The sequence below is a fragment of the Filicampus tigris genome, chromosome 5, assembly GCF_054856515.1.
Source record: "Filicampus tigris isolate MCC_2025a chromosome 5, RoL_Ftig_1.0, whole genome shotgun sequence".
Taxonomy (NCBI): domain Eukaryota; kingdom Metazoa; phylum Chordata; class Actinopteri; order Syngnathiformes; family Syngnathidae; genus Filicampus; species Filicampus tigris.
This window is the reverse complement of record NC_141221.1, coordinates 1,082,731-1,096,173: the sequence shown is the minus strand read 5'-3', so window position 1 is coordinate 1,096,173 and position 13,443 is coordinate 1,082,731. Positions and strand designations below refer to the sequence as shown.

The following is a 13,443-nucleotide window of genomic DNA, read 5'->3' as shown; positions in this document are numbered from 1 at the left end:
GACTTCTTGCTTCATTTATGGCATAGCTTCTTAAGATTTTTTTTTAGGGCCTATTCATGATAGACATTGCCACCAAAATTTATGTCGCCAAGTAAAACTGGTTTCAGGGGCTGAATTTCCAAACAATTTGAGGGTCCCCTAAAAATGGCCAAATCATTCAAAAATGACCACTGCAAACCCAAATGGCTGACTTCCTTTTTCTTCAAAAACCTAGCTTGTAAAGACTCCTTGGTGGGGGCTACTCATGAGAGACATACGAACCAAATGTGCTGTTGCTAGGCAAAAAGGGCTTCAGGGGCTGAATATTTGACTCTGGAAAATCCCTCGGAATGGCCACTTCTGAAAAGAAATACCGTACCTGTATCCAGGGCTGCGTGGATCCCACTTTGGGCACCACCACGTGGCCCTTCACCTTCCAGTTGAGGGTGATGTGACTGGAGGCGGGATGCAAAGTGGGCGGCGGCCCCTGCAGCAGCTCCACGGGGATCTGCCGCTCGGCACTCAGGTTGCCGTAGCTGCACGCCACGGCGGGCAGGGCGTGCGGCGCCGCCATGCCCGCTTCCAGCCGGTGGAGTAAGAAGGGCTCGGCGCGCGTCGCCAGGCTCCCGTTGCGCATCACGTCCTGGTTGGCGTCGCGCAGAAAGAAGGCCGAGTCGACGCCACTCAAGTGGCACTGCACCGGCAGGTAGGTGGGCAGTGAGGCAGAGAAATGAGGCCGGGCCGAGTCCGGTGCTGCCTGACCGGGACCAGTTGATCCGGAGTGACCACCGCATACTGGAAGAAGAAGGAAAGAACGTCAGCGATTTGGGGCTAATCAAATACAGGTCAGATCCCGACTAAATAGTTCACTTAACTACGTCAATTTCGGTAGGCAGGCCTATCATGAGTAGGCCTGTTAAAAAAGTCTCTCGAGTCTTGCAATTTGATTTGAAGTGGACATTTCAGGCTCATTTTAGCCGTTTGTCCGTGTCGTGCACATTTTGGAATAATTCAGCCCACAAAGCCTGTTTAACTTAGTGTTACGACCCCTCCTCCTTGCCATCTCGAGGAGGGGTCTAACGTGGGTGTGAGAGTTGGAAGGGGTAAATGAAAAGTGCACCCACGAAAAAACCACACTAAACTAAACTAAAGTAAACTAAACTACAACAACAAAGGAATTGGGAGATCACCCCGAATACCAACTGCCCCAGTGCACACACGAATGGATAATGGTTGACTGAGTGGATGGTCGAATTTATGGCGAAAACGAACGGTTACTGTGGCTACGCAAAGGGATAAATGATAAATGGTGGCTGTACCGGTGACAAAGGCCACCAATCAGGGCAGGGCAGGGCAGGGGAGAGCACCCACACACACACACAACTTAAACGGCCACGACACAACGCGGGCCGTAACACTTAGCGACATGGTAGGCGGGTTTATCGTGAGTAGATGTACAAAAAAAGTCTCAAGAAGCCATTCCTGAAAAGACACAGGAAGTCTTTCATTTTGATTTGAAGCGACCATTTTAGTGATTTTGGCCATTTCTTGTATACTTCGTGAACAAACTTGTCCTAGAGATTTTGATTGATTCCTACCGAGTTTGAACCATTTACACTGGACACATTGACGAGGCTTAAGAGCAAAAATTCAGACTTTTGGTCATTGTGGGTTGGCAAAGCATGGTGGTGAATTTGACGACTCGCCATAAAGCCCGAAAGTCAAACAGAGAATCAAGAATTCTGCCTTTAAAGACATGTAGCAACAGGAGTTTTGGTTGGAGTCCCAATTACGAGTAGACAAAAAAGACACAGGAAGGCAGCCATTTTGGTTGAGGATGGCCCTTTTAGGGTCATTCCCCCCCCCCCCAAAAAAAAGTGTCCTAGAGATTTTGTGGCGTTGCTGGAAATTTTTATTTGTGAATACTAGACGGATGTATGCGACAAAGTTACACAAAATATGAATTTCCATCTTTCCGTGCGGGCAGTTTACGGTGGCCAAATTTGATGAGTCATCATAAACCACGAACATCTGATAACTCCACAAGGTCAGATCTTGACAAATGTTTCACAAAGCAACATGAAATTCAGCAATACCAAATAAACTGTGCACAGAGGCAGTGTGATGAGCTGCATTAGCGTTAGTTAGCACATTAGCACTGAGCTCGAAATGACGGGAAATGAAACAAAAGGCACGTCTCATTGATAGTAAGGACATTAAGCCAGTTTAATAAGCTACACGGACGCACAATCAGGAGGACATTTAATTTAAGCGCATCTAAATGAAAGACATTTCGTATTGGGCCATTTCAGGAGTTGGAGCGAAACAAAAACTTCCAAGGGAATTTACCTCAAGTCTCAAGTCTCAAGTCTCAAGCCAAGCCTCAAAAAACTTCCATTTTGATTTGAAGCTGCCATTTTAGGGTCATGTCCAGAGCTACTCTTCCAAAAAGGGTTTTAAAAAAAGACATCTCTGAAAGTAGTGTCATGTAGCAAAATGTAATTTGGCGGACACGTCTGACATGAGAAAAGACACGGGAAGTCAGCCGTTTTAGTCTGGAACTTTGTGACGCTAACTCAGCCGTACCAACCATACTAGCTCATTTGAGCTTTTTGGAATTAGCTTTGACGGGGATTCTCTGTCTTGGCCCCGTTGGTTTGGTTGGCAGTATTATGTAAAAATGTCCGAGTGCTAGAATCCGTAGTAGTAATCTGAGTAGTGTGGGGAGCAAAGAGGAAAAAGCGTGACATTTGAATGCAGATCCGACACTGGGTCGATTTGTCCCATTGTCACTGTTAGTAGTGTTAACCCTTGTCGGCCATTAATGCACGAATGCGCACGTATTTGCCGTCATTGAGCCATGTCGCGCCACATTGCGGTGAATTGTTCACATTTGGAGACCAGCCCATCAGTTGTCGGCATCGCACGGGGCTCTAACTCTGACGCGTGGCTTTTTCCATCCCCAATTCCAAAAGGATTTACAGCGGCGTGCAGCCAAAATGACACACAGTGCTCCCGCACAGTATATTCCCGTGCACTTTATTATCCAATTCCACCAGTATTTACGATACAATTCAGGGAGGTTGCGAGGGAGGATTACTGCGGCTTTTTCTGGCCTATTTCTTATCAAAAGAAGACAAGGTGACAGCATTCCTCCGCCAGGAGAGCAACTTTGGATCTCTTCTTGCGCGTTATCATTCAAATAAGCGTATGCGGTCCATGCTGTTACAAAATATGTGGAAGCTGTGGTTGATTAGTGCTTGATGACATTGGACTAGTTTTTGGAAGACACTTTGATGCTTTTTGTTTGTTGGTCAGGGAAGAGCAGAGAGGGTCATTTGAGGTTCCATCCATCCATCCATTATCTATACCGCTTCTCCTCACAAGGGTCGCCGTATTTGAGGTTCCACACATGGATAAACACGCATGGTCCCCCAAAAATCACAAACAAAATCATGCACATTTACTTATACACTCACTAGAATGTATGCATCTTTGATAGTAAAATACTGATTTTAAACACCCTAAGACTTCAAAGTAACTGGACATTGTTGAGAATGATTTACTTTTCCATTATTTTCCAAATGAATGGTGTTGTCTCCAACCATATTTTAAGTGCATGTTTTGGATTGTAAAAAATGAAATTAAAAACAATTTCCCAAAATGTTTTTGAACGTTCCATGCATTGGATGCAGTGCAAATGTTAGCAGACGCGTTTTTATCTTTCTACAAATAAAATCAGCGCACGATTCGATTTCAAAGACTTACTGATTGATGTCAATCGATTTTTGGATAGATGGACTTTTTTTTTTCAACATGATTGAATCATGTATACTGTAGGGGGCTCAAAAATATTTGGAAAATACTTATGACTATTTCCAAAATGGCAGACAATTGCTGTAAATATTTTAAAAATAATTACTTTTGCAGACATGATTTTAATGAATGCTTCTTATTTTGTTATCAACCAGCATAACATTCATATTTTATATATTTCATTTGACATTATCATTTTGAAACATTTGTCATTTCTGGAGGCTGAAAAGGCTGACTGAAAAAAATGGAAGCATGTGGAATTATTTGGAATGATACGGCATGACATTGAATAAGATGTAATGATATCCAATGAGCTGAATATGTTGAATTTGGAATGGTTTGAATTGGGCAATATATGTGGAAATTGGAGGTGAATTTGTAAATATTTTGAATTTGGGGTTGTAGGAAAAAATGTGAATTTTGTGAATCTGGATAATAAACGAGACGGATGAATGATCTGAACGTGCCGAAGTTGGAATAGTTTGAATCGGTCAAGTCATGTCGGGGGAGGAGTGAAGAATGTAGAATCTGTCCCAATATGGGAATTTGGGGGGGTGAAAAATTGGGTCGTTTTTGACATGTGCAAAATTTGGGCATTGTGAAAATTGTTCCCAAGGTGAAATGAATGTCCAGAATGATTTAAATATCAAATGGGAACTGTCTGAATCTGTTATTTTGAATGTAGCATTGGGAATGAATGGTAAAGAACTTTTGTGGGAAGTCTAATTGGTTTAATTGGGACTGAATGGGGAATTTTTGGGTGAAAAATGTGACATTAGGAACAAACAAAAAAAAGTGCAAGGAATAAAAATATGAATCATAAAGAATGGGCATAACATATATGTGAAGGCTTCAGCCACAATTATCATCATCATCATCATCATCATCATCAGTGTATGAAAATGTATTAGCTCCCAAAACTTAGGTGAATGCCAGGGCTTGACCTCAAATTGGGGAATTGGTCCAAATGAGCCCAGAATCATTGATTATTGAATGTGATTAGCATATCCATAAAATGATGCACGAATACATTCATTCACAAGTAAATACCGGTTGTAAAAGTAAGAGTTGCCCATTCAACTCAGACGCGCACGTATCGCAGCGGGTCATCGCCGGAGCTCTTCTGGTGCCAGTGACGGCACTTGATGCCAGCTTTAATGGCGGCCAATCACGCTGCCAGCTTGCAAAGCAGTGGCATCAGGCGTAGCGCCACCTGCTGAGGTGACACCAATCTGCTCCTCCGTGCGCTCAAAAGTAACAAAAAATCAGTTCACATTTAGGCATGGCATTCGGTGCCAGCGCTTGTAAAAAGGTTGGCTTTTTCCGAGCCACTTTACGTTAGCTCGCGCAGCGCTAATGCTTCCGTCCGAGGGTCACAGCGAAGCCAGTGTGTGTGCGTGTGTGTCAGCTGCTCTCATTCCCTGTACAGGAGTATGACATATGTTCCATGAAATTCCCGCCGACACACATGCACGAGCGCACACGCGAGCACGCGCACACCTCCGAGGTTTTGGTTTGAAGCAGCCATTTGAAGGTGATTTGGGCTGTTTCCAGCCGTCCTTCAAAGACAAACTCCTCCTTTTCCGGCCGCTACATTTTGAAGGCTTTTGAGCGTTGGTTATGCGTGTGGCTCCAGCGCACTCGCCCAAGTTTTAGGATTCACCGTAGACAAGACGCTTCAAAGTACACCACAGGGATTGAAAATGTGAGCGCGGAGGTTGTTTCACTCTGCCACGTGACATTTGGCAGACATGTCGATCATGAGCGAACACGGTAAAAAGTCCAAGAAGCCATGACCAAAAATGTACAGGAAGTTCAGCATTTTGGGTTGAAAGGGCCACCTCAGTGTGATTTTCTCGGGATCCTAAAAGACCAAGTCCAACTAAAGACTTTTGCTTTATTCAGCTCCCCAAATCTGTTTCACTGAGCAACGTGAGGTTTGGTAGCCATGTTTATTATTAGTGGACCCAAACAAAGTCACGATTGCCAAAATTGTACAGGAAATTTGCCATTTTGCTTTCAAGCAGCCTTTTTAGTCTTATTTTCCAGGGTTCCAAAAATAAACTCCGCCTGGAGTGTTTTAGAAAATTCAGCCCAAGCAACATTGTTTTTGGTTGACATTTCTGTCATGAGTAGATCCACCCCCCCCCCAAAAAAAACATACAAAAAAAGACATAGGAAGTCTGGCGTTTTGCTTCGAAGCAGACATTGTAGGGTCATTTTGCACAGGCAATACAAATATGGACTCCACCCAGAGAAGTCAGGCCTGAAAACCCGCGAGAAGTCAACCATTTTGCTTAGAAGTGGCCAATTTTGGACATTTTCAGGAGTCTATCGGGGACTTACTACTGGTAAAGACTTTTTGAAAATGCCGCCTGTGTTTTACACAGGAACATGAAATGTGGTAGCAATGTCTGTCATGAGTAAACTCACAAAAAAGGTTTTGAAGCCCGCACCGAAAATGTAGAGAAACTCGGCCATTTGGCTATGAGCAGTCATTTTGGGGGTATCTCAAGGATGGGCCGTTCTGGAAAAATCCAACTCCATAAGTCTGTTTCAATAAGCAACATAAAGTCTTGTAGGCATGTCTGTCATGAGTAGACCCACAAAAAAAAGTCTCAAAAAGCCATGACCAAAAAATGTACAGAAACCTGTCCGTTTTGCTTTGGAACAGTCATTTTAGGGGTCTGTCAAGGACAGGGGAGTTGTTGGGAATCCAACCCTAGAAGTCTGTTTCACTTAGCAACATGAAATCTGGTAGGCGAGTCTCTCATGAGTAGACCCACCGAAAAGTCTCAAAATGCCATGACCAAAAATGTACAGAAACCTGTCCATTTTGTTTTGGAACAGTCATTTTAGGGGTCTGTCGAGGACAGGGGAGTTGTTGAGAATCCAACCCTAGAAGTCTGTTTCACTTAGCAACATGAAATCTGGTAGGCGAATCTCTCATGAGTAGACCCACCAAAAAGTCTCAAGAAGCCTGAAAAGATTCATGACGTCTGCCATTTGGTCCAAAGTGGCCACCCTAGAGTCCTTTCGGCCATTTCAGGGGTTCTTCAAGACCCCAAATTGTCCTGGAGATTTGGTCGGATTGCTCCCAAATTTGAAGCACGTTTGCTAGACAGACTCCTTGAGTGTCATTTGTATTCAGCTGCGCTGGATGTCATGAAAAAACATCCGAATCTTCTCCCGGCTTGTTTCTCATCTTACGCTTTCTCGCTGTCAATACAACTCCACCCCGCCCTGGAGCCCGTGCACCATCCTAGCCTGTGCACCCGCCCTGCGCCGCTCTGAGGTATCACTGCTATTATTATTATTTGTGTGTGCGCGCATGTGTATGCATGCGTTTGTGTGATGCGTCGGAATGGCTCGCCCCAGACAGCGCCGCACTGTCCCACCCTCATTATATTTTCACACTCTGCTACACTGGCACATTGCAAAGGACGTACACGCACACGCACACGCACACGAACACAGATGTTTGTGTGCATGTGTGTGTCAGTGGTTTGGATCCACCAGTGCGGAAATGTGTCGCCACCCTCCCCGCCCCCCACAAGTTTTTGGTGGCATTTTGAAACAAGTCGCTGCTCACATTTTGTAAATTGTTCTTTCTTGGTGGGCTCTGCAGGCAGGGATGACACTCACCAATACGCAACACTTCAGCGACAAAAATGTGCACTGGCCCTACTTTTTTTTTTTTTATATATTTTTTTTGTAAAATCTTTTTTTTTTTTTTTTTTTTACCGGACGGAATATTAGGCACACCCAAACCAGTGAGTGCACTAATCTCACGTAATCCCTATTTTGAGGCTGCATAGCTCGCAAGATAGCGGCAAATCTTGGGAGATTTCAGTTCGGTGGGCACGAGAAGGATTTACGACACAAATAGGATTTTTTTTTTGGGGGGGTTGTTATATGGTGTTTTTCGGGGGTTTTTTGTTGGGTTTTTTTCACCTTTTTTTGTTCTGTTTTGTTTGATTTTTTTTCTCTGGCGTACCGGCAGTGGCCCAAAAAAAAAAGTCACACAAAGGAAAACTGCACGATTTTAACAATGAGGCTCTACAGGGTTATCGCCAGAATGTTTTGTTATTTTATTTTATTTCATCTTTTAATGACTCTCCGTTTTCCTGTTTTTTTGGGCGAATACACTTGCATTTGCCATCAGAAGTCTTGTCTCTGTGATTGAAACATTTTTCCCACTTCCTCCCCGAGCTGAACTTTAGATCGCCGAGCCTAGCCTACAATTCCGGTAGAGTACATTTCACTTCCTTTGTTAATTACAGCATGTGTACACTAAGCACACAAGTGTTACGCAAGACTAACTTACGTAGTTTCGGGCTGGAACGCTCATCCATAACGTCCCTTCCCTAAAAAGGACGATTGGCTTGGATGCACAAGATGGCGTCTGCTGCATTGGGCGTAGTTTCACGGCAAACAATAACAACAACAACAAAATGGAAAAACGGAGCACGAGGACACCGACAGATGGCGGCTGTTGATTGTTGACGTGCAGAGACAAGAAAAAAAAAATTAAAATCAATGAATGTAACATTCCTTCTGGGTTTCCTGCCACGAGTACATTATTAGTGTGTGTGTCAAAACCGAGCATACCTCCCCCAAGGCTTGCTTGTGTTTGTGTGTAATGTAATGTAAAAGAACCAAGTGTCAATATTTAACCAACACGGCATCGAGTATCACTTTGTGCTTCCTCTCGCTATCGGCTGTGCGTGCGTGTGTGTGCGCGCGTGCGTGTGCGTGTGTGTATCCTTGGAAAATGGAACAGAATGGACATTTGTGTGTGTGTGTTGGGGGGGTGTGGAGAAGAATGGCAGATGGGCCTAGTCGTATCTGTACATCTGGCTGTGTTCCTGTCCAATTTTACGCACGCGCGCACGCACACACACGCAAGCACACACACTAGCATTATCTATCTAATGAGATCCATTTAACAACATGTTTATCAGTCTTTGATCTACATTGACTTCCAATCAGATCTGGATGCCGAATTCAGGTAAAACGGGAAGTGAGACATGAAACCGGGGGGAAAAAAAACATTCAAAATTGTATAAATTGTCTACAGTTGGACGGATCCAGGTAGACTAGAGAGTCAGATTTTTATCGGTTATGTCATGAAAAAACATAGGGATAAAAATTTCAAAATAAAAATTGTAATTGCAAAAACATATTATTTTCATAGTTGGTTGGAGCACTAGCTTTTCATGTTTTTTATGATATAACGGCATTCAGGTCAGGTTTGTAAATGTTACTGTACATTGCGAATATTGCACTGAAGCTTGATTTCCAGAAAATCCCGAATCAAATCGAAATCGAAATACCTGTCAGAAAAATGTAAAGGCAATTTTTCCCTAAAATCGTTCAGCCCTAGCGGGAATGGCCTGCAGAGCTACATAAACATTCTCCCCTTTTGGGGTTCAAACGTGGCCGAATAGAGCGAGAAGAAGGGACGCAGCCCGAACGCAAAAAAGCATCACCTTGGCCCAGGAAATTGAAAAGAGTTGGCGCTGGGCTCGGAACGGCCAATGAAAAGATCCATCACGGCCCAATGTTCTTTGAAAGAATGAACTCCATTGATCACGCAGATGGCGCGCTGTCTGCAAAACTTCCAACCGCGGCGGAGGCGGCGGCGGCGGCGGCGGCGTTCCACGTGAGGGGAAGGGGGAAAAAAAAAGATAATAGAGCGATGGAGAGAAGGATGGACTTTCTATTTCGGAGCCCGGCATTTATCAGGGGGTTTATTTTGGCCGTCTCCTTTGCCGTCCTCTTCCTCCCCGTGCGCTCGCCACTCACGTGAACCATGGCAAAGCGTCAGAGAGGAAGCTAAATGTTAGCCTGCGGAAACGGTTACTGGGCTTCGGGGCCGCGAATGAGAGCTCACGTTAGGCGCGCTCGGGCCGAGAGGGGCCTTAGATGGGAGAGTGTATTTTTTCCCCATGAGAAAATTCAGAATCAACAATTCCTTGATCAACTCCAGTTTGAACAAAGGGAGCATGCGCGAGGGAGGGGCTGATGCGCCATTTTCAATCAAAGATGTCAAAGGTGGTGCGCTGCCAAAGGAGTTGGGAAAGGTGTGCAAGAGATTAGTTTTTGTTTTTTGCAAGAAATAAACTTAAATCATCAACATTTTTCTCTATCAAATGCTATTTTGAACGAAAAAACAAGGGTGAGTGTGAGGGTAACAATTCGGAAACATCAATTCGAATTTTGCGCAAACGTCCGACCCGAGTCGTTGATGTTTATCTACCTGCTGCGTTTGTTGATTGATGCGCCCGTCAGTGGGTCAGTGCAGTCACATTTCCCCAGACACGGTGCGGCTAGCGCACGCGCGCACTCGCACGCGCGCACACACACTGCTTTCCAGTGCGCCCTGGCAGCACCTTTACATGGGTCCGCTTTTGCGTACGCGCGGGGGTGCGAGGTGTCATCACCGATCACGCTCGCCATCACTTACGTGTCATGTCGGCGACTCGCTCGCCATTCAAGAGCGTAACGAAACGCCGCCCAAGGGCGAGAGCGCGCGCGAGCCGTCCAAGAAGCGGCGTGCCACAGCATGTGGCACTTTCATCCAACTGGCTCCGCAATATCGGCATGACTTTGTTTTACTGCCGACAATCCGGGTTGATCTATTGTCAATAGGCACATCGAAACGCGGGAAGATGTTGATTTGTTGCATGGCGTGCCCATCAGGCCACTGTTCATTTTCAACCCGCCATTACTTTGTTTGAATAAACCGAGCGGTGACAACCTTGGATGGTGCACCCTCAACATCTCAACAACAGAGATGGGCACTTTTTTTGCCGGTCCGTCCTCGTCCCGCCGTCCTTATTCATGAAAAGAATCGTCCTCCCACCCCCCTCCGCCCTTGTCCTTTTAAAGCGCTTCCCTCCTTACATTCCGTTAAGTCCGTTACTCGTTTGGTTTGGTTCGCAAAAGAGTCGTTACTTTATCTTATTGAAGGAACCTTAACCTTACCCTGCCACCAATGTCAACAAATGACCTAAAACTTCCTGTGACTTGTCGGGCACGGCTTCTTAAGACTTTTTTTTCCCGAGTCGAAACATGACAGACATGCTTACCAAATGTCATGTTGCCAAATCACAGGCTTTGGGGGCGGCGTTTTGCAAGCATGCTCACCGAGACGCTATGGAGTATTTCTTCTGGGGGGGGGGCGGCGGCGTGTCTCATAAATCGAGCCAACGGCACCTCAGGCTCGGCAAACACGGCAGCCGACGCTACGGCTCAAGAGAGAAAACCTCTCAAGCTGAGCAGAGTGGGTCAGGCTCGGCATCACCTGACTGGCTGTGAGTCGCATGGAAGCCCCACAAAAAAAAAAAAAAAACACCCATCTTTCATCTCCGCTGGCGAGGGCCAACTTGTAAAAGTTTCATGTAAAAAAAAAAAAAAAAGGACTCGCAGCCAGGACCGATTTAATGGACGAACAGGAAGCGAGCCAGGCAGAGGAGCAAGCGATGGTGACCACTCGCGCGTTCACAACCAGCAAGACTTTCAAAGAGCACAATCGACAAAATTGTTGCCAACATTCTCTCAAATCAAGCCGTAATCCCGCCTTTATTGTATTACAGACCTAATCTGGTTAGAATAATCCAATGAATGTTCTCTAGGTAATTACCAAAGTCACACTGAGATGAATGGTAGCGGGATCAGCTCATCAATAAAGGGTGGAAACGAAAATTCTTATCAAATTATTCTTGGCCATCAGTTTTGTATACCGACGTGGTTGTCATTTGGTGGCAAAGGGCCGCTTTCAACCCAAATTTTTCAGACATGGCTTCCTGAGACCTTTTTGTGGGTCCACTCATAATAGAGATGTTGACCAATTTGAATTTGTAAACACTCTCAAAGAGAACTTCATGTTACCTGGACATCACAAGACTTTGAGAGGATTTGGAAAAGACCCTTGGAAAACTGTTATTTCACACCCGCTCCCCTTTAAAGACAAGTTAGAAAGTTTTTAGACACAGCCTAGTCTCAGATGGAGATTTCACAAGATCACAATTTACAGGCCTCCGACTAAATTCTTTAGGCATTCAAATAATCATAAACGGGCCCCTTTGAACCTAAAAGACAGACTTCCTGTGCATTTTTGTGCATATAGCCTCCTGATTCTTTTTTGTGGGTCTACTCATTCAAGATATGTCTACCGAGTTTCATGTCAATAAGTGAAACTGGCACCAGGAGCTGAACTTTCCAAAACTCTCAGGGAGGTCTTTCTTTGCAGGACCCCTGGAAATAAGTCTGAAAGGGCCACTTCAAAGCAAGAGCGCAGACTTGCCGTCTCTTTTTCAACTTGGCTTCGTGGGACTATTTTGTGGGTCTGCTTATAACTGACGTCATGTTCCTGAGATAAACAGACGAAAGGGGCTGATTTTCCAAACACTGTCGACGAGGAGTTTGTCTTAGAGGGACTACTGAAAGAAAGAGAAAAAAAAAAAAGGTTAAAGGTACACTATGAACCAAAAAGGCAGACTTTTTATGCATTAGCATCCGGGGACTTTTTTGTGGGTCTGCTCATGCTAGACATGTCCAGCTATTTTATTTATTTATTTTATTGCAGAGTAAAACAGGCTCCAGGGGCCAAATTTTCAACTAATCTCTGGGAGGAGACCTCGGGAAATAAAGCGAAAACGGTGGCTTCCAACCAAAATTGAAGTTATGACGGACATGGACCGTGAAACTGTAATAAAATCAAATCTACGGGATGCTAACGAACACATTTCCGTTGGTTAGCATTGAATCTGGCATTGAATGCAACCAAGCCGTCTAAGCCGATACATCCTGGACCGCTCGCGTCAGCTTACTGTCTGCGTGGCAAAACGCGTCTGTTTGATTGACAAATCAAGACATACTGCTCCACGCTCGTCTTCCAGGTGGCGGTAATGCACGTTCAACGCAACCTGTCTCAGCACGCGCAACACTTAAAATATCAACTTCGCATCTGCTTAGCAAAACATCTTCATTAGATTGACAAATTGTGACGCGGAGCAGCGGGTGAGGGTAATGCGCTTTAAACGCGGCCCGTCTAAGCGCGCGCGCGCGCGCGTCACTTAAAATGTCCGATTTTCATCTTCATTGCTCAAACAAGTCAGGATGCCTTGTTTGACGAACAAAATCACGCAGGCAATGCCGTTCCCCTCGTTTCCTGCAGGTAACAGTAATGTGCATCAAACGCAGCCCGTCTAAGTGGTTACATTACTTCAAATGTCAGCTTGGCGTCTGCTTAGACAAACACGGCCATTTGACTGACAAATCCCGCCGTGGAAGACAATACTGTCCCATTACAGTCTTGCGGGTAGCGATAACGCAGATGGAACGCAGCTCGTCTGAGCGCGTGTGTCGTTTGAAATGCCATCTTTGCTAAACATGCCCGTGTTACTTGTTTGATTGACAAATCGCGAGCTAGCAGGCGGCTGTGTTCCATTCCACTTTGGCAGGTGACGGTAACGCGCATTAGAGGCAGCCCGTCTAAGCAGAAATATCACTTCAACGCTCATCTTAGTGTCTTCTTTGCAAAACAGACCCATTTGGTTGACAAACCCTGTCTTAGTAGGCAACACTGGTCCTTTCCATTCTTGCAGCGAGCAATAAATCAGATTCAATTTAGTCCGTCTT

General features: G+C 45.1%; 1 protein-coding gene across 6 annotated transcripts in view; it reads right to left on the bottom strand.

Moving 5' to 3' along the window:
- Positions 1-13,443, bottom strand: part of LOC147146796 (transmembrane protein 132B) — a 136,563-nt gene that overhangs the window by 80,512 nt on the left and 42,608 nt on the right. For all 6 annotated transcript variants that reach the window (XM_086029781.1, XM_086029783.1, XM_086029782.1 and 3 more), the window contains one exon: positions 359-774. In XM_086029781.1, coding sequence (XP_085885907.1) covers positions 359-774 — 416 coding nt within the window. The remainder of the gene's footprint in view (positions 1-358; positions 775-13,443) is intronic.